Source organism: Monomorium pharaonis, chromosome 9, assembly GCF_013373865.1.
Source record: "Monomorium pharaonis isolate MP-MQ-018 chromosome 9, ASM1337386v2, whole genome shotgun sequence".
NCBI lineage: Eukaryota > Metazoa > Arthropoda > Insecta > Hymenoptera > Formicidae > Monomorium > Monomorium pharaonis.
The window spans coordinates 7,232,488-7,259,191 of NC_050475.1; the positions used below are offsets into that span (position 1 = coordinate 7,232,488).

Below are 26,704 nucleotides of genomic sequence, written 5' to 3' on the forward strand. Positions count from 1 at the left end.
TATCTTGTTCAATATTTTTTCCGTAATTTATGTTAAAATATATTTTTATTTGATAAAACTGTATATATATATATATATATATATATATATATATATATATATATATAGAAAGTAAAGATATTCTAAAACAAGAATATTCTTTCTTTCTGTGTACACTTTCCCCAAAAAATTCAGAAATTACTCTTACTTTCGTTGTACGTAGTACGCTGCAAAACCCTTTAAAATTTTTCTTAACATCCCCGCAGCAACACCTTGAAATATGAAAAGAATATATATTACAAAATGAATATTAATATTTGCGATAAAGCAATTCTCGCGATAGAAATTAAGCGTTAAAATTCAGTGGGCGTTTTTAAACGTGAAGGTTTTTCATCTAAAAAGAGCGCTTTATCTTTGCAATGTTTAAGAAAGATTTTTGCGTATCATTTTATTTAGAGGAGCTAACACGTGTTAGCTGCTGTTGTTTATATGGCGTTGTTGTGCAGGCCACATTCGCCTTGGAGGTCGCAAGGATTAGCTCTCCGTGAGAAACTGTATTCCGCGCGACCATAAATAGCCGATGATAAAACAGCACCGCCGCTGCCACGGTATCATAACACGCACCATAAAATTAGATATCTGCTTCATTAATGATGCGCGCCAAAAGGTCAGAGGGAGCCAGTTTGAACCCCCTTCAGAAATGTCAATTTGCGTTGTACCCGGCGACACACCGTGCAACCTCGCGTGGACCGCGACTCTCTTTTTCTTCCCCCGTAAGGCGGACATAATTATTCATCATTTTTCTCATTTTAACGTTGAAGCATAAAAATTCTCGAACAAAAATATAACAGGCGCGCGAGAGACAACGACGTTCTCTTCTCGACAAGCCGAAAGAAAGGGTTTGACAAGAGCACTCTCGCGGGGAAGAAAGTGTCGTGGCCTCCTTGGAAAAATATCTCGAAAATTATCGGACTTGATTACTTCTCTTTCCCCCCCCCCCCGCTATTTCTCTCGGGGGCGGTATCTCCTCGGGCGTGGGATATTTTTCTGGCAACGCTGCAATTTTTATCCCGCGCTTCTGTGAACGACGGCGGCTCGAGCGACCACGAAGAAGCCACGAAGCCGCGACGTTCCAGGAATACATGTGCCTGTGGCCGCCTCCATCGGCGCGCATCCGCTCGCCAAACTGCGCGCCGACGTAATCGGCTTCTTCTTCTCCTTCTTATCGGAGTATTTTTTTTTCTCGTGTCACGTTTGCACCCGAACGTGCCGTGCGGACTTGCACGCACGCACGCACGCACGCACGCATCAACCGGCGGCGCGCCGTTTCTCACGAACGGCAGAGCCGGACCCTCGGCGCGACCACGATAACGCGGCCGCGATAACGCGAATCGACGGAAACGTGAGTTTCCGATACAGATCGCACACGTTTGCCGGTCTCGTGTTTCGGCGCGGCGCGGTATTCGGGACCCTAGAAGAATTCCCCGCGGTGGTTGGGGTCACGCGCGACTCGAAACGTGACCGCTTCCGCGGCCAGGGCTTCTTTCCCTTTCGGTCAATTGTATCAATCACGTTGGAAATCAGCCGGTGCAGTGTTCGCTCACGTACGCACGCAAGTACGTTGACACGCACGCCGACGGGGGAAACGTTGATACGTCTATGAAGGGCACGTACGGATCGGAACAATTGAGATGTCTCCCGCAAATTCTTAATCCGGAAATTGTTGTTAACTGTATGTTGTATATTACTGATTGTTTTATAATTTACTAATATTTAAGAATACTTGTATTGTTATAGAATCAGTTAATTATTTAAAAAAAGGGAGGAATCGAGGAAATTAAATACATCGAAAAAACACATTGAGCAGTTTACGACAGTTTAAAAAAAATGAAGATATCAATAATAAAATGCTATAAACTGTCAATTTCCAAATCACACATTAAATCTTTGATTATGCAAGATTAGACATCAAAAAGGCAATCCCTTCCACATCGTTGTCCTAAAAGCAGAATCTTTTACATGATTATTAAAATTTACTTAAATATACTGTTACATTATTAATATGAAATCTTCTTAATTTCTTTCACTGAATTTTTAGCATTGTCAGGAATGGAAAAAGACACTGAAGATTAAGTTGTGAAATACGATAGAGCATATCGTTATATGTTTTAAAAGCTACTCTCTTGAACGAGCTATCTGTAAAGAAACAGAACACCCGATCTTGTGACTTGAATGGTATTCCAATATTGCATGGTTAGCATATCAAGTTGTGTAATTCATAAACAGATAAAATCTACTTTCAGTTAATATCAAATAACTTTAATAGATTTAATTTCAACGAATAGCATTTGATATCCAAAACTGCAAAAGTTGCAACGCGTGGAATGAACTTTTGATCAATTCACCAAGCATGAAATTCGACTTCAAATTAAAAGTCACATTTTTTGTTACTATTCAAATTGATTCAAGTGTAACAACCACTGTGCAAATACGTTTCACGGTATAATAAAAAATTAAAAAAATGTTATATAAACACAAGAATGGCGTTTTGCGATAAAACTGCAACATTCATACGGAAAAAAAACAAATACGCTCTATTATTCCTTTTTTAAAATATATTTCAGATTTCTATTATAAACTTTTGAATAAAACTTTTGTTATTTTTTTTTTTTTTACTTTTTGTATCTCTGTAGAATGTACTGACTGATTTTAGTCATTAAAACCTGAATATCTTCTTGTCTGTAATATAATATTTATAGATATACAGGATGCACCAAAGGTCAGATCGCATAAATATAACAGACGTAACTCATAAGCACCATCTCTCTGACGTTGTTAATTCAGATGTCACGATACAGTCTGAAAAGAAAGCTAATTAATAATGTATATCGTGACTGCCTGCGGGGCTTGATTCTTTTTTTTTCTTACATACACTCACGCGAGCGCGTGCACGATTTTCATACGCACGCACATTTCTCCGATAAACTTTCATTATCTTTTCCACCAGCGTTACAATTATTTTTCTATCCGCTCGCGAAAAAGTGATATATCGCCTCGCTTGTCGTTCGTCCGGCGTGTGCGAGAGAGATCTATTTTTGCTCTCGCGCGATAAAGTCCGCGCGGGGCAGCAGGTTAAAGATTCTTGCGTAAACTTCTGCGTCCGCGATCGCGAGGATATTATCTCGCGCGACGGCGAAAAGAATTCGCGGGTGTTGTGACAGCGCGCAGCGCGACGGCCGATCATCGTCGTCCGGCTTTGTTTACGTCTCGTCGCGGGACGTGACGGCCCGTCCGTCGTTATCGTCGCGTACCCGGGGGAAAACCGGTTCGCCGTTGGATTTAATCGGTTTCGGTATCAGCTCTGCCGCTGGGGGAGTTCAAAAAGGCGACTCGCGATTAACTTGTACCGGGTCACTCGCCGAGTAGCCGTTCGTAGCCAGTTAAACCGAGGCCCCTCGCGCCGTTTTTTCTGACATTCTTTAGAACTCGCGCGCGCGCGCGCGCACGTGACGCGCGATAAGGAGACGCCCGTGTCACGGGCCAACGGGCCTGTTGAAGAACGCTCTATTACGCCGCGCGATATTCTCGTCTCAATTGGAACAGTTTTGTCTCGCGCGCCTCCGCCTCACCCTTTTATTCTTCCTCGCGGGAGAGGACAAACAGTCGCATTAGGATTTGATTGCTGCGATGTCTAAAAATTTTACAGACACGAGAGATACTGGTTTTTGTAAATTTTAATACTCTGTACAGACGATTGGACAAAAGTATCCAGCGCATTTCTTTTCTTGGAGTATTACAGACACTAAATACTTAGGCTTGATGTGTTGAGAGTCTCAGTTCGTACATACATGTCCTCTCTTCAAGATATTTTGGAAAATTGGCTTAGGACATAAATGACCTATCCTATATAGGAGATTGCTGTACTTATAAACTTTTAATATTTTTATTTTTAACTAATTTTCTCTATATATATAAAGAATTTTTAGAAAGTAAAAAAATTAAAATTTAAATAATTTTGAACTGAAATGCGCGAAACATCGATATCATATTGCATCAAATGTATAAATATTAAAAAAATTTTCTTGTAGTAATTATTTTAAAGTTTTATAACGCTATAGTAATAAAATGGATTATTTAAAATGTAAATGATATATATGCCTTCATTTTATATTCATTTATATCAATATATCCATTCATACATATTAAAATATACATTGTCAGATTATAATTATATAACTCAACTTTGAATAATTATCTGAACTATTTTTTCTTTTACTGGCAACTTGAAATGTCAATTTTAGACATAAAAGTATTTGTTCTCAAGTCACTTTTGTTTCAAAATTATGAATTTTTACATGGAAGCATGCATTTTTCTGATTTTTCTTTTTTATCAATTATAATTAGTTATAATATGTATATACAATTTTTTAAAATTATATGTATATACAACAATCATACTAATACTATTTGAAGGTGTTAAAACGTAAGAATCAGAGATCTTTTTTATACTTGTAAAAGCGATGAAAATTAATTTTATGCGAATCCAGTCGTACATAGAAAGTGTCTAAAATTAACGAACAGAATGTTAACAGATCAGATTACCAACATAAAGAAAAGATAAAAAGAACAAGAGATAATATTACGAAAATGTAAAAGAAGAAAAGTAAAATTTTACTCTGACCGATACTTTAGGTCAGAATTCAGGATAGAATTCTATTTATAATTTTATATAATCTCAATATAATACAATATTTTAAACTTTTAAAGAGATTTAAAATATATATTAAAATACATGTACGCACACATCAATGCCCAGCATATAAAATTATAGAGAATTTTGTCACAAAGTGACAATTCTATCTAAAGCGAATTATAAGTTATAAAGTAAATTTAAGATAAAGTAATATGTGATAAAATTAAGTATAAAATTATTTTATAAAATGTACACATACTCAACTTATTATTAAAAATAAATCACGAGGGGTGATAGGTTCCAACAAAGTTTTGATTTTAGGACTAATTAGTTTCAAACGCTCTTTCTTCTCTTTCTTGATAATATTTAATATCAGGAAAAGGAAAAAACAGGAAATAGTAACGATAGCAATGGTTCGTCTTCACTTTCATAATAAATGTACAGTTTTTATTCTTGAGCTATCGTTCAATGTATCCAATATAATCATTTGTTAACTTACTAAATATAAGTATTCTTATTTTTCACGTTATTTTCCGCCCATGCTATTTTACGGCACAAAACGAATTGTACTTCTGCTGTGTGAGAGAGTATCATTTTATCATCCCAATAACGGGTGAAAATAGAACAAAATTTATTATATATGAAATATAATTAATATATTAAATAAAACCAAAGATTTTTTTCGATGGATGTGATGATAACGCGCTTGGCTCGTTTTAAATACCGAGATTATATAATTATAGATCCAATTAATCTTTTTCATCAAATTATGTAACAAGTTTAATTATTTGTTTCATGATTTCTGTTCATACATTAAGCTTGAAACAAATTCTATTTGTTACGTCCATAATTTTATTTATGTTAAAAATGTACAATTGAGCCCCACAATACTCACTAATTGATCGCCTAACTGTAAGATTGTGATGAAGATAGCTCTCAATAAAAATAATCAGTGCGGTTTCAATATAAAACAATCAGCATTAACCTGTGATAGTTTGTAAAATTGGTGATGTGTAATAGGGATTCAGAATTAATGAGAGGACAACTGCTTGAGAGTCAAAAAATTATGTCGATCTTGGAAATCAGCCCTCATAGGCGGTAGCATAAATTTTTTTGGAATTATAAATGGATTTCCAATGTAGAACTAGAACGTTCTTAATATCTTTTGCCAGATATCTGTTCCATTCACAAAGTATCGTAAACATGCGGAAGTTTCGTTATAACAATAACGTTCAGTCGCGTTCCCCCCTCTCTTCAGCGCGTTCCTCTGCTCTAGCTTTCATTCTGGTAATGAACGCTTGACCCTTGTTTTTTCGGAAAGTCTCATATGGATCATTCAAATTGATACCGACCCCTTTGTATTGATCGTTTTTATCACGAATCTCTCCCCCTGAAATGGGTGCCTCAATGCCCTGCTCGTTTGCACCAAGACCAGCACCGCTCCATCCCATTTTCTTGAGTAATTGATGCCCTTTATTGCTCTCGTCCAGACTAATTTCTTGTGGAGCTTTACTATAAGTGGAGCCACTACAAGTAATACAAAAACAAGTTTCCTATAATAACACAATCAGTAGAAAATAGACAGAAGATAAAGATGTACAAGAAAAACATTTAAAGATATCTATTCAGTATTGTTTAAAAGAGAAAAATGAATATAAAAGCTAAAATTATAGAAGTTAGTGAGATGACGCATAGGTTTATGTATGAGCAATCAACTTGTAGTTAGCGGATTAATTTTATAAGAAAAAAAATATAAAAATAATTCTTAAAAGTAATTAATTCAACTGACAAATTTATTAATTAATAACTGAAATAATGTTTCAACCTTAACTTTAGGTCGTTTTCAAGTACACTAGAAAATGGATGTATTAATTAGAAACATTGTAATCGAGATGTCATGTAGCTCCATGTAAAAGCGACAAACTTGTAAGTGACAGATCGCAAATTAAATATAAAACCCACATTGCGTACAGAGATTTTTAATCTCTTCTAAAAGTTTTTACTATCTAAGAAAAACATAACAAGTCTGTAGGCATGCAATACATGGATTTCCGTCCCTTCGTTATTATTCAACAAAACCAAACATTGAATTTTATTATCAGATATTACATTTTATGACTAAGTTTGAGTAATTTTCAAAATGTTTTCAAAATTCAATATATATTTTATTCTATATCTATTATAGAAGTTGATACTTACAGAAAACTAGGAGGAGTTGGACTTCTATCCTGTCTATCCATTCTCCTATCAGGACTGCGATCTTTATTACTATTCCTTCTCCTTCGGCTCCTATTAACATGATTGCTGTTGCGACTGTTGCGTCTATGATTAGTTGTGGGCGATCTCGATCTACTTCTGCCTCGTGAGCGCGAACGTGATCTACTGCGTGACTTGCTCCGATAGCGTTTCTTTGGCGGACTAGGACTTTTAGATCTTGGTCGTAAAATCGGTGATGGAGATTTCGATTTCTGTCTAATGCCAGTGGCTATGTCCTCTTCTTTACGTTTGCGAGCGGCATTTTTCGCTTTGTAATACTCATATAATCCTAATTTTTCCCATCCATCACTATAAATATACAAAAAAATATTTATCCAAAAATATAGTAATGCATATAATTTAAAATCTTTTAATATTTAAAAAATATTTACCTATCTCTAGGAGAATCATGATTTGGTGGTGCATAAAATGCTTCTACAGCTGCAACTAAACGATCACTCGGAGGGGCTGGGGGTGGAAGTCTTATCGCGTCTGGATCTAATGGCTTATATTCACCATCTTCTAGCTTTATCAGTGGTACCATCAAACCAGCTGGAAGCTCGAAATAAGGCATACTAGGCATCAAGTCTTCCACAGAAGGTTCATGAATAACGGGTGGCGGTCCGAAACCCGGTGGTGGTTTCGAAAAGTCTGGCAAAGGAACATTGCTAAATGGCGGCGGTTCGTTCGAGGGTGGGACACCCCATCCTGGTGGTGGTTGACTGAAATTCACATCTGTACCCATTGTGTTTGGTGGACCAGAATGACTAGGTGGTATTGACATATTTTGCTGACTCTGCACAAATAAAAATTTTCGCAAACATTCCCCAAAAATAATCAATTTAAAAAGAAGAAAATATTACCATTTGAGGTGGTGGGGGTGGCGGTGGAGCTTTCAATTGCTGATCTATCGCCATCTTTTGTTGTTCAATATTCTGGATCTGTCTTAAAGCGTGAGTGACAAACGCTTGATGTTGCGCTTGATAATTATCGAACGTCTGTTTTGTCGACGCTGTAATAGGAGTAATCGCGGTAGCATATTGCGCTACCAAATTAGCTTGGTATTCCGACCAAGACGCGCTCGGTTGTTTCAACTTATCTATGATGCCTTCGTCAAAGTAATTATTCTTTGATTCCCACAAACTTAATAATTTATTCAGTTTATTAAGTTGTTCTTCGGAGGCCGCTAGTGAAGTATTACAGAACATGGGGACAACAACACTTTCCATTGCTTTGCGGAGATCCATAGATTTTTTTCTTGCACTGAGAAAGTATCCAATTATATATCTCGGACATAGTGATATTTTAAAGCATTTCATTTAATAACATAAATTTGTAAGTTTTATGATAAATATGTTATAAAAGATTCAAATAAAAAAACTTTAGCACAGTCATAACAACTATATTGGAATTATTTCAAGAATTAATTATAATTATAAATATCTAGAAAGAATAATAATCTTCAATATGATTAGATTGCGGTTTGTGTCACATATAACACATGCGTTTATACTAACCAGTGATGTAAGACATCATTCACCAAATAAATAATGTGTAACTTATGGCTGAAGGTTGTCCCCTGAATTACTCTGAAAAAAAAAAAAAAATTAAAATAAGAATAAAATAAAAAATATGTACTTTTCACATGTAAACATAAAATATATAATTAAAACACACCTTTTCAGCAAATGATCCGCAACAACTTGATTACTCTGTGATGTAAGTGAATTCTGAAGTATCCAGGCTTTCCCTGCACTTATGCTATCCTTTGTGCAGCTATCGATGATCGGTTGTAGCACTGTGTCAAATGCAGCCAAGTCTGTGTTCGTGCTTTGCGCACTGTTTTGCAGTGCCTGTTCCTGCGCCTGCCTCACAGCGTCCTCCACTCTCCCCTGCTGTTGAGCCATCAACGCAGCATGCTGCGCAGCCAGGTTCTGTTCTGATTGTCTCACTTGTTCCTGCAACGTCGTCTGCTGCGACTGTAGATTCGCCAGCTCATTCTGCAGCCACGCGGGTGGAGCCGCGATGTTAACCGCCTGCGCGACACCGGCGATCGGCGGATTCACACCTCCCATGGCGCCGGAAACCGGTCCAATTGGCGGTCCTGCATTTCCTGGTCCTCCAATCTGTCCAGGCAAAACGGGACCGCCTTGGCTTCCCACCTGGGGCCCGATCCCGACTACCGGATTTATTCCATTGTTTTGCGTACTCAGACCGGACGCAAGATTGACGTTAGTCAGTGGCTGCGAGACGGCGTTTGCGGCTGTTTGCTGCTGCTGCGAAACGTTTAAACGTGGGTCTGCATTTTGCATTGGATTTATTCCTTTTTGCTTTAAAACTGTAAACGAATGACGGTGAATTATTGTGAGATGTCGAGTCCTTGTCAATCGATATTTGAAAAATTTTTATACAAATAGTTCGATTGTTTTTTTTTGTCTGCGAAGTCTTATCTTCTATATCGGTGCATATAAGAAAATTCTTGGGCATTTACATAAGAGAAGTATAGTATTGGAAAACTTGGCAAATCTTTTGGGAGCACTATATTCATTTTTTCTGTTTCTCTTTTTTTCGCATTTCTACAGTACTAAGATATATTACAGGGCACGCTATTTTAGATGGTGGGTTTGTATTTTCCCACACACACACACACACACAGATTGAAGCAATGCATTGACAATGTACTTCACGTTAGACAAACTCCAGCAAGAATCTTAAAAGACTATGTCTTCTCAAAAATCGCCATTGTCAAGGAATGCGCAAGATGTCGTTAGGTTAAAAGCGTGTCTGCTTAACAAATAGAGAGCAATCCCAAAATCTCTTGAGAGGAAGACTGTTCCTATTCGACGAATAATACGTATGTTTTGTATGTTTCGCAATGATGGAGAATCAGACTCTGTATTCGCTTTTCAAAGTCATTCCTTTGCTGGTTGAATAAAGCATGGCTTGCTTTTTTTTTATGCTTCTTATAATTGCAGTAGCTGTTAATGGGAGTATCCCACTTACTGGCTTGCTCTGTAGTCACTTTGTACTGATAGTAGTTGAAATGCTCCCCCCCAAACAGGAAACTGAACTTCGGGTTGTCCTTCTGCTTGTTCTTTGTCATCTGCTCGAATTCTGGTCCATTGCGAGCGACAAACTGCGCCAGTTTGTCTATGATGTTCCGTAATTCTGTGTCTGAATGTTATAAGCAAAAACAAGAGTCAGATCCAAACTAATATTGAATAAAATACAATATTTATAATTTAATAGCTATTCTAATTAAATGGTTACTTTACACCTTTCGTTATGAGAAGTCATTGTGGAAAACTGTAGTTAAAATTAAGATCAAGCAAAAAAATAACAAATAAAATACTTATGTATACAATAATTATGTTAGAGTTGGATAGTAGCTAGTTAAAATTTAAAAGTTAAATAATAAATAATTAAAATAATTTTTAACTTCAATTAGTTATTACTTTCAAAATACATAAACTTTAAATTAATTTTTCTTCTAAGTTAAAAATCTATTTGTGTTAAATAAAATTATAAAATACATTTTCATACAAAAAACAATTTCTTTGTCATTTCATATAAACTTAATTTACAAATAAAATATTAAATTTGATACTTCATAGTCTAATTATTTCAATAATTCTACTTAAAAAAATTACAACTTTCTGATTTAATATAAAAATACTTTTCAGAATTAACTATTAGTTTAATTAAATATAAATCTTAATATAACTTTTAATTACACTTGTTTTTTTGTTTATGTAACTTTTAATGCAATTAAGTTAATTTTACAAGTTACTAACTTTAACTTGAGTTTGAAAAAAATAACTTACCCAACCCTGAGTTATACATATACAGGTTTCAGAAATAGGTGGACAAACTTTTTGTTTAAAGACAAAGTTTTTAGTGATAATTATATCAATGAAATAGCAAATAAAAACCAAATGTATGTCAACACAGTCTCATTTTAAATCTCTTGAATTTATATTTATGAGGATATCTTAATAATCATTTTTTTATTTATAATGCTTCTGTTGCTGCTGGAAATTCAAAAGCATTTTTCTGCTTTACGTGATAAAATATGACATACGCTCCAATTTTGGAGTCTTCAACAATGCAAGGGACATCAATGTGAGATATGCATTGACACGAAAGGAAGTCATTTCTAGCAATTTCTTTAATGAAATGTTTTTATCAAAGTATGTTGTAAATCATAAAAGTGTTTATAATTTGAAAAAGAAAGTGTTTCCAAATCCTTATATATATTTTTCATTCTTACATTGAGTAAAATATGCTTTTTAAATATTTTTGTTCACCTATTTTCAAAACACGTACGTACAATATAATATTATATACTGTGAAAACAAAAAATGTATTTTAATAAAAGCACACATTACAACAAAGTTCTTACAAATCTTTAAAACTGACGTGACAAACGTTAACTCAAAGACTTACTCTTAAAAAAAAGTTTTTATGAACGCTTTTATTTTTTGCGTTTGAAGTAAATGTACGAATAGATATATGTATGTAGATCTTCGCAAGTAACCTTGTGAGTGAATATCCAGACATTAGCAATTTGAAAGAATTTATTACTATGTTCTCGTAGAAAACCGCTCGATATAGGCCGAATAAAACGGCAAGATGCAAGCAAAGGATTCGTATTACATTTTTTTGTGAGAGAACGCGAGTTAATTAATACATGATCGCTCGACCGAGCGAGAGGGAGATGGTGCGAGGAGGGGAAAGAAACGTGTGCGAGAGAGCGCGCCTGTGCGGCCGGATCGGCGTGCTCACCTGCGGGTGCCTGGTCCATTTCGACTCGAGCGCTCGATCGTTGACGACTTCGTCAATGTTACGTCGTTAAAATGTTACGTGCACGTACTGTCCGTTTGCTCGATTGCCGTCGTATCGTGCATGAAAACGGAGCACCGTTTCGTGATGCATCATTCACTCACGACGGACCGGATAATGCGCTAGACGCCGCCATTACGACCTCGCGGAGACCAGTGCTGCCAATCCGTTGGGCGTCGCGTTCTCCAAGCAGAGTTGTCAAGTTGAAAAATTTTCCCCTAATTTTTCTCCAAGGCTGGGTCTACAATAAGGGTGCATTTTTAAATTCGCAACGGATGCACTGGAGTGTCATCCTATCTTTGTTCATCTTTCCGTAAGTAACAAAAATGGAATGACATTCTGGTGTATCTGGCTGCATCCGTTGCGAATTTAAGAACGCACCCTATGAGGTAAAGATGGAGCGTATCACGCGTATCTCGAAAATCTGACCAATCGCGAACGTTCCGCTGTTTCGGTTGCAGTTCCGCCGAATCCAACCTAGTGGTTCTCGCACACTAGAAGCGATAAGCGACGAGCGATGAGCGATATCCAATAAGAGTTCTGCTTTTTCCAACATGGCGATGAAATGTTCGAAAATGTAGAGTTCTCATTGGATATCGCTCATCGCTCGTCGCTTATCGCGTCTAGTGTGCGAGAGCCATAAAGGGCCATCTACAATGGAGAGTCGTAGGCCGTAGCAGTAGTCATAGGCCGGTATTCATAGTCAAATCTTATTTCAAGATCGTCTCAAGCAATGTCTTAAGATGCTAATACGGCTCTGTGATTGGTTGATGGCATCTTAAGACAGTACTTAAGATGATCTTAAATATAAGATCCGACTATGAATACCGGCCATAGAAAATGTCTCCACTTCGTATTGCTTTAAGGGCCATCTACAATGGAGTGTTTTAGTCGTAACAACGCTAATGCCTAGTCTACAATGAGTCGTTGGTCGTTGGTCGTAAGAAATTTAACCAATCACAGTTGATCTTAGAGAAGAATAACCGAACATAATTGGTTAAATTTCTTACGACCAACGACCAACGACTCATTGTAAACTGGGCATAAATCTACGATCATGCTGTCAATAATATAAACGACGTTAGCAATAATATACAAGCCGGCTATCATAGAGAGGTGACTAAAAACTAACCCCGAACACCAGGGCCCCGATTTTTAAATTTATTTGCAAGAGAAACGTATGCGCAAATACCGGTTCTAACAGAAAAGTTGCAAGTTTATTGGTTAAAAGTCATACGATAGCCAATAAATTTCCAACTTTTCTGTAAGAACAGAATTTGCGAATACGTTTCTCTTGCAAATGACTTCAAGAATCGGGCCCCTGCACGCTCATCGTAAGCACCCACTGAATTGGCTCAATGTCTGTTTTAGGCCGTAATCAGTAAAACAGTACGTAATGAAAATATTGTCTACGACTACTGCTACGGCCTACAACTCTCCATTGTAGATGGCCCTTAACGGCTCCGGCACACCAGCGCGATTTCTGTCGCACGCAGCGCGCGATGTCCAATGAGCGACCGCCTTTCCACTCATCTCTGTACGTTCATTGGATATCACGCGTCGCGCGCGACAGAAATCGCGCTAGTGTGCAGCCAGCCTAATGGCTTTGGCAGACCAGCGCGACATCCAATGAGCGTACAGAGATGAGCGGAAAGGCGGTCGCTCATTGGACATCGCGCTGGTCTGCTGAAGCCATAACGCGTATCGCGTAACCAATGAATTTACAACGATTGACATTTCGGTTGAAACATTTTAAAAGAATGAACGATATGATTGGTTACGCGATACGCATTACGGGAAAAATACGTGCCATGGGAGACCCCATTTGAATCTCATGTTGGGACTCTAGGGAGCGCCCCGATTGACCACGTTGCAATTGACCACAACCATTTACAGCAATGAATGCTTAGAGTTTTTCCGTTGGACCGCCAATTAGAAAAGCGGTGGTCAATTGGGACGTGGTCAATTGGGGCGCTCCCGGACTCTAGCAGTCCAGCCCAATATTTAGAGTTTTATATATCTGTCTTTTATTTCTTTTTTTCTTTCTCATTTTTTTCTTTTTGAAGTAATTATTTTGTATATATAATGTAAATATAATTTATATAAATATATATAAATGTGTATATAAATTTTTACGTTTTATGTGTTACAAAAATATCTTATCGTCTGTGTATGGTTGATTTTACGTCTTATAATTATTGATTTTTTTGTTATAATATAAGAGACTTTAGAAATTTACTGTTTTATATATTATTTGTATTCCATAAGAAAATTAAAATTGTAGGTTGTTTTATACTTTTATTCCTGGATTGAAAAAAAGCTTTTTTAATATACAAGCAAACATTTTAAATAACAAATCTTATTAATAATTATAAATAAAAGTGATTTAAATTAAAAATGTAATAGTACATAATTTCTATAAAATAAATATTTGCAACATACAAATTTTGCGCGCGTAAATATAGCCTAGTAAAAAATAATTTTAGGTTACTTCAGTGCTATATGTTGGCGACCATATTGTTAAATAATGTGGCCACCCTGTGTTCTTGGACGCGAATTACTCCATTTTGCTTTTCCACGTGGATTCATTGGGATGTATAGACTTTTTATCGACAGTTTGCTCTTTATTTTGTACATTTCAATGTGACTTGTGTGAATTATCTGTCTACTGTCTTCTAATTTTTACGGTAAGACATTCGATAATGAGTTTTATTCCTTTGATATTTTTTTAATCTTTTGTATTTTCTAAATATTGAGTTTACACATTTACAGAGTTAACTATGCTGATATAATGATATAACGCATATTTCTTTTATCTTGACCCATTCGACTAGATTTTACGCGGTCTCTTTTAGTAAAAATCTTTGATAATTTAAGTGAACGTGTAGTTTTTAAAAATCCGTAATCATCTCTACAGAGTAGTATAGGTTAGACTGTTCACATTTTACATGAGCAGTTCAGGTCTTTATTCTGTACCTAGAGCCAATGATTTAATTACTAACAATGTCCCAAATATTGGTAATCCATTCTTAAATGGTTTTCTGGATATATGAATTATATAGAATTGCATTTAATTGTACTTAAATTCTTAAGTTGTCTACTTATGGAAATGAGTAATTTTAAATAAAAATTAACAGAAAGTATTACCGAAACTGTTTTATTTAATAATATAAACTTTAAAATAAGTGGAAGAAGCAAAATATTGAAACACAAAAATATCAAGAACTTCTTGGGTCTGTTTGCGTCACTTTTCATGACATGCTTCTATTCACCTCAATGTACTTCAATATGTTGATTTTGATGACGCCAACCTATTAGAGTGCATTGGAGTGAGTAGGAGCATGTCAGGGCATGACGACGCGAACAATGTTCAATTTTTAAAACATTAAGTGTTAACACATTATGTTTTAATATAAATTACAATTCAATGTTATACATGATTGCTAAAGATGGCTTAAAATGGAACCAAATGTCACACATTTTGATTTTGTTTTAAGCAATCTTAAGTAGTCATACAATAATCTTGAAGTTATTAACTTTGAGATAATTTGAGAACATTAAACCAAAATAAATTCCAAATTGATCCAAAATAATAAGACATTTCACTTTCTTTCCTGCCAATGTACTTTAACTTCAATCTAGATATTTAATTTACTTTTTATTCTTTTTAATTCTTACATAGAATTAGAAAAAGATGAGAAGTATGTTAAAGTAAAATGAAAATTAGTTGATATTAGTATGAATGTACATTAAAGAATCTTTAATTGGTATGTTGGTTCTTTGTGGTCAGTAATGTCTTGCTTGAAATTAATTAAAAAATAAGTTTTATTTTTTTTTGTAGTACATATAACGTATTTGATATAGAATAAGGAATGTAAGCAATTTTAGAAAAGTCTTGACCTACACATGTGCACCTTTTACCCATTTTAATAGATTCATTGTTAATCTATAAAGACAAAATTTTATAACGTAAGCAATAGTAGTCTATTATCAACATTTTTGTTACAATATTAATCATTTCTGTCATATATATAATATTAACACAACATTTTATCAATTTTAAAGAATATTGTTATACTATATTTTAATCAATACATGTTAAATCATAATTTAATAGTCTTAGCTTGTCAATAAATGCATAAACAACAATAGGCTATTATAATTTTGTGTTTCTCATATATGCAATATTATTAATTATATTTAATATTTTATTTTTTAATTAAAAAAAGAATCGTCACCGAGTTTTTTAGTCAATTGATATTAAATTATAATTTAAGAGATTTACCCTGTAAAGAAATATGTTAAATATATTAATACTGTTTTTAATAGGTTAAAAAGAGGTGGAGTATACCGTATAATTTTGTATCTAATTTGTTTCAGCATTTACATTTTCTGGCTCTAATAGTGTTTCATTTATTATAAAAATAAGATGACTGACGATTCTTTAACGGGTTAAGTATGATGGTGTTTATGTTAATGCAAAAATGTGTAAAACATCAATTATGTGTTACATAATATTTGATTTTAAAATATTAAAATTTTCAAGATAAATGTATGTTGGTATGTATTTTTCAGACTATTTTTAGACGTGTTATAATTCACCATCAGATTTTAGGATACATTTATATTTATTTATTTTTATATATTCTGATTTTTATATTCTGATATATATTCTTTTTTTGTTATTCTTTAAATGTCTTATATTTATAATATTTTATATTACATACAATAATGGAACCTTTATCTTAAAAATTTGATTCTAAATTCTAGCAAGAATTGCAATTTATCTAAAATAGGGATTTTAACTGACTTTATAAAATAATATACAGACAAATAAACAGAATGGAATAAATTCAAATACGATACTTTCATAGAAAATAATTTATAAAAAGTAATTGCCCCTTGATATTTTAAAACTTGATGTTTACACATATTGTATATGCATTTACATGTTTTAAAACTAGTATTTGTGCATTTGTATGTATTATAATGTTATATAACTTGCAGAGATGCCTGTTGCACAAAATGAAGTCAAATCCAGCTGGGCTGATGAAGTCGAAGAAGAGGGAGGAGCGCTACCCGCGCCCACGGAAGTCTACGAAAACGGCATGAAAATTCTCACAGAGTACAAGTACAATCAGGACAACAAAAAAGTTAAGGTTGTACGTGTCTACAAGATCGAGCGGCGTATAGTGTCCAAAACGATTGCCGAACGTAAGAATTGGGCGAAGTTCGGCGATTCCGCTGATGACAGGCCTGGACCTAATCCAGCCACCACTGTCGGCGGTGAAGACGTCTTTATGCAGTTTATATCTAGTAAAGAAGAGGAGAACAAAGTAGAAGAAGATTCTCTAGATAAATTAAAAAGTATGGGCGATAAGGGAGTCGTCAAATGTCGTAACTGTAACGGCGATCACTGGACATCTAAATGTCCATATAAAGATACTGTTCTCGCTGGTGGTAAGTTATATATATTACAGAAGTTAGAATTCATATAAATAAAGCTTGATACACATTTGGCCCTAGCCAAATGTTATGCATCGGACTTTATAAGTGAGCCTACTGTTACGTGTTTTTTTCTTTACGCTTTGTGCGTGCGTGCTTATTTATTATATTATATAAATAGAAAATATTGTATAAAATTTTTTAATTAAAATTTAAAATTTCTTGTTAAATAAGAGAAGAAATAAAGTATCTATTACGGTTGAAGCTGGATCTTGGTTTCTTTCAGAAAAACAAAATCCAGTCTCAATTATGCTACGCATTTTTTTTATTTATTTGTATGATTACATTTATGTGTAGTTAAGGGGATCCTAAAGTTATTGTTCAAATTATTAATTGTTTAATAAATTAAATTTACAAACTAAATGCATGGAGCCACATGTTACCACACAATAAATAAATATCAAATGACGCTTTTTTTTTTTTTTTTTTTTTTAATAAAAATTAAATGTTAAAATATTCTCTTTCAGGGAAAGTACCAGACGACAAGAAACCTCTCGTCAATACAGGAGTACCCGGTGCAATGGCTGAACTTAAGCCACAGGGTGGCAAGTACGTACCACCTGGTATGCGCGAGGGTGGCAACAAACGTGGCGACTCGATGCAAATGCAGAGACGCGACGACACGACCGCCATACGTATTTCCAATCTCTCACAGAGCACTACAGATGCAGATCTGGACGAGCTTGTGAAACCATTCGGTTCTGTAGTGAAGCAGTTTCTTGCCAAAGAGAAACTCTCCAATCTCTGCAAGGGTTTCGCATATGTACATTTTAAACATAGAGCCGACGCCGCAAGAGCAATTGCTACTCTGGATGGTTACGGTTACGATCATCTAATTCTGAGCGTCGAATGGTCGAAACCACAAGTTCAGAATAATTAAAACTAAATGCAAACGACGAGTGAGGCAGCATGGACAGAAATATGAATTTAGTTCAACTGAAAGAAATCCTCTATGGAAATCCTACGACATACGAACTGTATTTGTGCGTAAATCTATATTCTTATGATATCAAATGTAGAAAGACAATAGTGGTCTGTATTCTCATTTAATTATAAATGTCAGATTTTTAATTAGATTTACGTTATATATTTATTTAATATGTTTAATTATGTATAATAAAAATTCCTACCAGAAATATACCTGCAAATACAGACCGCGAATTCTCTATCGTTATTTTATATTTTAAAATTTATGTACATTAAGTAAGCGTATAAATATGTAAATGTATAATACATATATTTACTTATTTATATAAAAATATATTAAATACGTATTATATATTTATCACATCGTAAGTATATAGTATGTATTTAGTATATAATGTATATCTTATAATAAATTTATAGTAAAAAAGAGATAGTAAACGGGAAGCTTATTCTTCATAATTTTACATTCTATTATACTGTAAAATCTTTTCTGATGATATTGCACCTTCCAGTCTATTGATTCAAAACTACTCTGTTTACTCGTATAAAAATAATTATATCAATAGATGAATTATCTATCTTTATATTCTGAGAATCGATTGAAAAATATATAAATTCTTACACGACGAACTGATTTTCTTAACTTCTATAGTCTTAATTACTTGCAAAACAATTTTAGAGAAGAAAAAATGTGAAGAAAACTTATTATGTATTAAAATCTATTAAGTCTATCGGGATGAAACAAAGTTGGATGAGTTAGATCTGGAACTTCGTTTATATTAACATTAAAAGTATAAATCGCTTAGCATAGACAGTTTTATTTCAATATATTACATAGATTATATTGAATCACAATGAATGTAATTACATTTGAATCTGGCCACGTGTGGCCGCATTATGAGTGGAGTTAGGTACATATTTCCAGAATCGTAACGTTATGTCTAATACAACCTTACACAATGGCTTATAGAAGACTCCTTGAAAGGTACATCCATCGCGCTAATTACAATATAATACATCATTCTTCATTCTTATCCTTCATTCGTCATTCGTATTTTCTTTTTACTATCAGCGACGACACGTGTTGCTGTTATCGAATAATAGGCCACGACTCGTGTAATTCTGAGAGAAAAAAATATTGAGGACAAATCGATGACCGCTAAACAATTGAAGATTGTCGTTGAAAATTGTGAATGGTATGAAACATCACATGCAACTTGTGTTTAACACATTATTCTGCTCGTATAATAAATATAGAACACCCTGTAATAACCGCAATTATTTGCGAATATGTATAGTCATCAGTAAAAATCAGTCAGTAAATGCATGATTAAAATTAATATTTTTTGGATTTACATGTAAAGTACATCACGTTGCATGTAAAGTAGTTTGAAGTATTTCGAGAAAAAAATGCATATTTTCTATATGTAGTAAATTGATAATAAAATTGATGTATTAGAATAATGTATAAATGGGAAACTTAGGTAAAAACTGAATTAATTTCCGCAATTCTTCCAAGTGCCCGTCAATCTGTGTTTCGTTTAAATCTGTTTTCCTTTTTGGTCCGACCGGTAGCCTACTTGGTCACACAGATTAAGAAAATTGTCATCACTTGTCGTCGGAAGGTAAACGAGGGATGCTAGGTCCAGCGGTGAGCTTTATCACGTGACATTGATCTCCTCATCCTCTTCGTTCTCCGTTTGTTCCTCGGGCCTTTGCGGACTCGTGAGCGGGCTTACATCACTCAGGTCCATCCTCGGTCGATCCCCGTCGGCGTCGCTCAGATCCGGATTCGGATTGTTCTTGTTTGGTAACGTTTGCTCGCGCGAGCCGCCGGTCGCAAGCAGCTCCCGCTCCTTACTATTTCGCCACTTCATGCGTCGATTTTGAAACCAAATCTTTACCTGCAAATGTATTAATCCATTACCAACATGCCATAAAAGATATGACTTATTCATAATTTATTGAATAATATATCAATCGCAAATGTTTATTCTAAATAAGAATGAAAAGTTTAAGTTGTACTTCATCATTTATATGTTTACATTTAGTGACAAAAATATGAAATAAATAAGAAATTTGCATTGTAGACTTTAGTCTTGTTTTTTAAAAAATTGATTTTTAACAGATTATCTTGGTTTTTGCTTGCTAATAAGAAATATGTTAATTTATATTATATATATATATATATATATATATATATATATGTATTTGCCATTATTATAAAGATTAAACAATTTTATAGTCTATAAAGTTTCCCAAACGTACCATCACAAATTTTATTACAATGATATTAACGTAAGTTTGATTAATAATAGTAAAATAGTAATATGAATAATATGAGTAATTTTTATTGCACACACAAAATATGAATAAATAGTAAAATAAAGTAATAATTAATATGAGTAAAAATTATGTCCACATTAAAAGTAAAAAAGTAAATTTTATGTCGATGTCCTTATCTCTTTCCATCATTATTGTTAGTTATTATTATATAAATATTTGATTGATTATTCTCTCTCGATAAAATATTAAAAAATCTCAGTTAATGATTCTTTGCAACTTTACATTTTGAATTATTTTAATTCATAAATTCGATACTTTCAAAGGCGATATGGTTTAAGAGACCTGTAAATCTGATTCATACGATCGGTTCGCATTTAATCGACACGCTCACATTCCGCAAATCCAAAAAGGTTTATTTTACGAAATAACATACGCATCTTGTACAGTGCGTATCAGAGCGTATGTAATCAGTGTATGTAATCGATGAAGAGAGAAACTGTTATTTTCCCGCGTTAAGGAGCCGATGAACAGGCCAACGTCAAATGCACACTCGAGCACCCCCGAAAGTCTCTCGCCCAACCTTGTTTCTCTCGTCCATTATGCCGTCCTGTAGTTGCCCCATTAGCCACTTTATTATACGTGTTGTACTTTGAGCGAATCATTGACCCCAGTTGCGCGGATTGATCTACCTAAGTTGCTTTCCGAATTTTCATTTGTTCGCCACCGCCGCCGCCGTGATGATGGCGTGCGCTTGACACCATCACGGACCCACTACCTTCGGGGGGTCCGCGCTCGCTCACACGAATACAACACTTCGCGCTATCCCTGATTGATACCGCGAGACGTGGATGTTCGATAATTCGCAGACGTTTCATCGGAAACGAAAACCACTTCCGTCCAAAAGTTTGTTTTTAGAGGCGATTGCAAATCCGTTCGTTTCGATTGCGTTTTTCATTTTTTGCTCTCATTTTTTCTCTGAAGTCCCGATACGGAATCATTAAAAAGCGCGATAATATTTTGTACCGAGAATGTAAGGAGAAATTATATTGTTGATGGGAAAGTTGACAAAATTCACTTAAAGTTACTATTTAACATATTTCATGTTATTTCTCTTCTCATTTAGTACTAATTTGTACACATTATGTAATCAAGAAATAATGAATAACATAATAAATAGACTAAATAATTATAATTATTGTAATAATTATTATAAAATGATGAATAAATATATGTAAACATGCATGAATTGTCAAATTGTAGTAATAATCTTGTGGTGCATAATGCAGAAAACTTGATTAATTTTACAACAATATCGACTTAATTTTTATAATAATTGTAATGTATATATGTATATAAAATAAATGTAAAAGTTTTGCTAAACATGTTCAATCATAAATTTTATTTTATAAAAATAGATTAAAACTGCATCGTTAAATTATTATCAGTTACATAAAATTGGTAAAAAAAAATTATATTAATCAAACCTGATAATAACAACATAAGATAATTTGGGAATTTTTGTCTATATTGTTCATAATTAATTTCATATTTTTATCGTAAGATAATTGTTTCAATAATTCCGTTTTAAGCAAGGATAATTAATATATTTCTGTTGTAGTTTTTTAAATGTATAATAAACATTCATCATTTTTATCTTTACACAAAACAAAAACTTCAATATACACAAAATAAAAGTAACAAACTGATCGAAAAAAACTGATTATTTATTATTATTTAAATATAATCAATTAAAAAGAAATTAAAATTAAGGCGTGAATTTATTATTGCAAATCCAAAGTTATGACTGTATGAACTATAGGTTTAATTAGTCAAACAGGTCATTTTTTTTTGTCAGCATTAATAAAATACAACAGTTTTGTTTTCGAAAAATAAGAGGATGTTGCTTCAGGAAGTTGCTTAAATCAGTATTGATAACTTTCTTCTACGCTGTGCTTTGATGTATAAACGCACGTGTGCATTTTAAAATAAATTATTTCGTGTGTGTGTGTGTGTGTGTGATCCAATTCTTTAAAAAGTTTTTTCGCGTTACACGCATAAATAATCTTTTATCCTGAGTTCCGATGCAAATTACAGATCGTCTAAAGTGGGCGCGAAATAAAATCATTATATGAAAAATCAAGAATAACTGAATAATACACTTAAAAATCGCAGAGATTGCGCGTCACGTGCTACAAGTAATTTCATTAAATATAATATGCATTTCTCTCTAATTATTTCTGCAAATTAATTAAAATTGTGATTTATATAAATCGAGGTATTAAAAAAAAAACCGCGAAAAAACTTGATGAAAAAATATTTCGTCCCGCGAAGCATTGTGGAACGACAGAGCGGCGATCAGACAGGGCGGGACGTATCGCTCTTTGGCCGTGCATAATTTAACGGTCCTCTCGTAACTCGGTGAAAAAAAAAAATTTTATAATTTTTTCCCCCCCTGGAGTGTTTCACGCGCCGGTGGACGATGGGCCGGGATGACGCGGGCAAAATTTTCGACACTTTCGCAACGTATATCTTATTCGGCGCACGCAACGCATTCGGCCGGGCGCGGTGCGTGCATTTGACACCGCGCGCCATCATTAATACCGGCCCTCGACCTAGAGAGATTGAAATTTAATGTAATTTATTATTTTTTAATATATCCCATGAAAACGTTTTACGCGGATATTTTCGATGCACGCATCCCTCCCTCCCCCCCTCCCCCCCCGTCCCGTCCCCGGTGTCCCGGTCACTCGAGGGAGGAGGCAGGCGTGTGCGCTTGACACCGCGCGAGCTAAAACGGGTTTTGACGCGTTAATGTGTTTTTCCGCTTTATAGCGAGATCGCCGGGGATCGGCCGCGCATTGAGAAAGGAGCCACGGCCATGAGCGCATATGCAGCGCTCGTCGAGCAGACTTGTTTACACGAACGCCATTCAAAGCGCGGACGGCCGCGATCATAATCGTGCATCGTTAATCGCCGAGCCTCTGTAATAAAGGCAGCTTTCATTCCGCCGCTTGAAATAGCACGATTCATCCGCGTTTAATTATCATTATTAATTAGGTACATACGTACACGTATCCCGTGGACGTTCGAGCCGCCACCGCGATAAAGAGCTTCTAATAAAGAGTAATTATTGTAATATCTGCAAATTATAGAGGACTCCTGTAACATATTCGAGTGGAAAATATCTGGACGTGACGAAAAAAAATTTTATTGATATTGTTATAACGAGACTCTCTTTAATCCGTTATTATTTATTTCTATAAAATCCTGTTAAATACTGTGCGAGTTTTGAAATGAAGGATTGAAGAGAAACATGATTTATTATCAAAAGTTAAAAGAGTATGGTTACTGAAACATTAAATAAACGCGGTTTTTCCATTAAAACATTAAGAAGGTAAAAGAAAACGGTATAAAGTAATTGCTTTTGAAGTTACGAAGAAGTTTTTTTTTAAGATCGCGATATCAATCTCTTACGGATTATAAGCCCGTCATATTCATTATTCGCGAATTATTATCGCGAGGGCTGCTCGTTAAGTGCCAAAACAAGTAATAAAATCATTAATGTAAACGTATTCGCGTACCCGCGATCCGTCCCGGCATCATTAGAGACCTCAACGCGACACTAATAATTCTATCAATTACATGATTTGTTTTATCGGTGTAACGCGCTGACTCGCCGCTCGTCCAATTGCGTGTCAATAATATTTGTAGCATTTATACCTAACGCTTGTAATATTGCAGAATACGCGTTTAACCAGAAGTCAATCACAGTTCACACGCACGTAGTGCCGAAATCAATTCATCGCGAATTACGGCGAATTTGATTGTAGTTGTTGATAGAAATACGGCTGATAGAAATCCGTTACGAAATTTCGTAATAAATATTAAATTTCACAGGCGGCAAAAGATAAAGAAATCTTAATGCTAGCATTACAATCTGTAGCGTAAAAAATCATAAACAATTTATACACTCGAATAACTCGTTATTATTTCAGTCTTGCGAAAATTTTTTATCGCAGGATATTTTGATAATACTCAAATTAAATTAAAATTTATTTAAATTAGAATATTTAAATATAAAATCTTATTTTAACTTCTACAATCATAAATATTAATAATAAAATTATAACCAATTTCATTGGTTATAATTTTATTATTAATATTTATGATAGCATTGACACAAATCACATTGAATTTGATTATAGTTGCTGACAGAAATTCCACTATCGATGAAATTTCGTAACAAATATCAAATGTCATATTAGATAGATATATTACCATAAATTTATTAATTTATTAATTTTATGCTCCTGTGTGTGAATTTATTAATTTGAAATATTAATATTTATATGTTGAACTCATTATTAACGTCGTAAATTTCTAATCTTAAAAAACGTTAGATATCTCGAGACTCTCAAATTTAAAAAGTGAAATAAATTAATTAAAACTCAGTTTTTAAATGCATTATTATTATTCTTTTATATATTATTATTCTTTTATATTAACAGAAAAAATAATTCCAACTATAATTTAATTATAATTTGCAGTGCCAATTATATATTTATACTTGTTTTAATCATGCAAATTCCATTCCTGTTTTTTATTACTATGTAAATAGCGAATGCAAAAAAGTAGTTATTTTCACTATATTTATGATTGCATTTATTAATTAAATAAAAACACTTATTCAAAATTCAAGATAAATTAAGACCAACAAAGATAAACAAAAAAAAAACATAATTTCTTAAAACATAGATTTATTTCCATTAATTCAATAAATCTGCTTATCATCCATTTTGATATTTTACATTACTAATATTTCAAATTACCGAGTGTATAATTTGTGATAACATTTTTTGCAGTTGACGGACCTATAAACGTAAGATTGTTATTATTAACATTATAGCAGTAATAACTACAAAATAAATCTTCCCTAATAATAATTCTTTTACTACGCAATCGTAGTCGCAAATAGAATTTTCAAATAATCATAAAATATCGTATAATAATGAAATTGTTTGTTTTTTTCGTTTCCGCGTAGCTTCTCTTGCTCCCAAATCTCTATGAAAAAAATCGATAAAGCTAATATTTTTAAGATTAGAAATTTGCAGCGTTAATAATGAATTATTCAATATATAAATAACATACATTTTTTAAGTAATAAATTCACATACCGATGCACATAAAATTACTAAATTAAGAAATTCATTGGTAATATGTCTATCTATTACCTCTAATATGACATTTTATATTTTACGTTACGAAATTTCATCGATAGTGGAATTCTGTCAGCAACTATAAGTATCAAATTCATGTTAAATTGTAATTTTGTTATTAATAATTGTTTAATTTAATTAATTTATGATTGCAGAGGCTAAAATAAGAGATGCAAACTTTTGACATTGAACATATCAGCAAAAAGCGTCGACAGACGTATCCGAGGCATTTAGGGTCCTTCTCGGGTTCCGCTGTGTCGTTAAACGCCGTAGATAAATTAACAAACGGCAACCCGGGTACGCAGCGACGGGCTAATTATGCGTCGAAGCGTTATATACCGCGCTCGGGTGGGACTCCAAAAGGTGAGAAAGTTATATTCCCCGCGACGAATTAATTCACCTATACTCGCCCTGCTCGAAATTTTCATACGGCGGGATGTATGCGCTTGACACCATGTAGACCCTAACGATCTGACGCGCTAATACACTCTTTAGCTCTAGGGTGTTACCCACACGAGAGACCGTGCGCCGTTTACTGACCGTTCACAGATTCCCTCCGGGAATCGGGGGCGCGTAGGTGCGCGTGTGCGTGCGGGGTGCACGTGTGTACGTTAGGTGTACACGTTCACGTAAGCGACGCGTGTAGAGTTTTGGAATATTTAATCCCCTCCTGTCTAAAGGCGGTAATTAATGTATTTTGCCAAATACACTTTGAAACGCCTTCCCCCACCGTTGCGATTGCGCGATTAAATTATCCTTAAACGATGCAACGCACCTTGCTCTCCGCGCAGGGGTAATTTCACGTGAAAAAGGGGAATTTAGAATCGTCCGAAGTTTAAGGGAAACAACGGACAAGCGGCGTATTTCTCGCGGACGTTGAAATTAAAGCGCGTAATTCCTTCTCTTAATTAATTCACTTCTGGAATCGCAAATATAAAATCAAATGTACTCTTGCAACCAAGTGTTGAAATAAAATTGTGAAATTCACTCGTTTCTCGAG

General features: G+C 34.3%; 3 protein-coding genes and 1 long non-coding RNA gene across 7 annotated transcripts in view; 2 read left to right on the plus strand and 2 right to left on the minus strand.

The window, feature by feature from the left end:
- Positions 1-107: 107 nt before the first annotated feature.
- On the plus strand, positions 108-4,627 carry LOC118647285. Its single transcript, XR_004964587.1, has 2 exons — positions 108-1,711; positions 1,777-4,627. It is a non-coding gene; the product is annotated as an uncharacterized LOC118647285 (long non-coding RNA).
- A 459-nt stretch (positions 4,628-5,086) lies between these two features.
- Positions 5,087-11,943, minus strand: LOC105829150 (calcium homeostasis endoplasmic reticulum protein). 2 transcript variants are annotated; one of them, XM_012667812.3, is made up of 8 exons: positions 11,714-11,943; positions 9,932-10,102; positions 8,606-9,266; positions 8,446-8,517; positions 7,792-8,191; positions 7,321-7,724; positions 6,872-7,237; positions 5,087-6,199 (listed from the first exon to the last, which is right to left on the minus strand). In XM_012667812.3, the coding sequence occupies exons 1-8, from the start codon at positions 11,730-11,732 to the stop codon at positions 5,905-5,907; spliced, it is 2,388 nt and encodes a 795-aa protein (XP_012523266.1). In that variant the 5' UTR covers positions 11,733-11,943; the 3' UTR covers positions 5,087-5,904. The 2 variants fall into 2 exon arrangements, with proteins under 2 accessions (XP_012523266.1, XP_028045533.1); XM_028189732.2 differs by lacking the exon at positions 11,714-11,943 and having other exon boundaries at positions 8,606-9,204; positions 9,932-10,056.
- A 2,367-nt stretch (positions 11,944-14,310) lies between these two features.
- On the plus strand, positions 14,311-18,436 carry LOC105829151 (eukaryotic translation initiation factor 3 subunit G). Of its 2 annotated transcripts, XM_012667813.3 has the most exons (4): positions 14,311-14,457; positions 16,151-16,221; positions 16,778-17,230; positions 17,743-18,436. In XM_012667813.3, exons 2-4 carry the CDS (start codon positions 16,200-16,202, stop codon positions 18,153-18,155), a joined length of 888 nt encoding a protein of 295 aa, XP_012523267.1. In that variant the 5' UTR covers positions 14,311-14,457; positions 16,151-16,199; the 3' UTR covers positions 18,156-18,436. The 2 variants fall into 2 exon arrangements, with proteins under 2 accessions (XP_012523267.1, XP_012523268.1); XM_012667814.3 differs by lacking the exon at positions 16,151-16,221 and having other exon boundaries at positions 14,314-14,457.
- Positions 18,437-19,000: 564 nt separating this feature from the next.
- The window catches only part of LOC105830147, a 37,751-nt gene continuing 30,047 nt past the window's right edge, over positions 19,001-26,704 (minus strand). For both annotated transcript variants that reach the window (XM_036291764.1, XM_036291763.1), the window contains one exon: positions 19,001-20,106. In XM_036291764.1, the coding sequence (XP_036147657.1) occupies positions 19,864-20,106 (243 nt within the window). In that variant the 3' untranslated portion in view covers positions 19,001-19,863. The remainder of the gene's footprint in view (positions 20,107-26,704) is intronic.

Bases quoted from the DNA above. Each gene is read 5' to 3' on its own strand.
- LOC105829150 (XM_012667812.3), bottom strand. The intron at 8,518-8,605 runs GTGTGTTTTAAT...TTTTTTTTTCAG, and splicing joins GCGGATCATTTGCTGAAAAG to AGTAATTCAGGGGACAACCT. The intron at 6,200-6,871 runs GTAAGTATCAAC...TATTACTTGTAG, and splicing joins CCAACTCCTCCTAGTTTTCT to TGGCTCCACTTATAGTAAAG.
- LOC105829151 (XM_012667813.3), top strand. From the start codon at position 16,200: ATGACTGACGATTCTTTAACGG. The intron at 16,222-16,777 runs GTTAAGTATGAT...TATAACTTGCAG, and splicing joins GACTGACGATTCTTTAACGG to AGATGCCTGTTGCACAAAAT. The intron at 17,231-17,742 runs GTAAGTTATATA...ATTCTCTTTCAG, and splicing joins AGATACTGTTCTCGCTGGTG to GGAAAGTACCAGACGACAAG.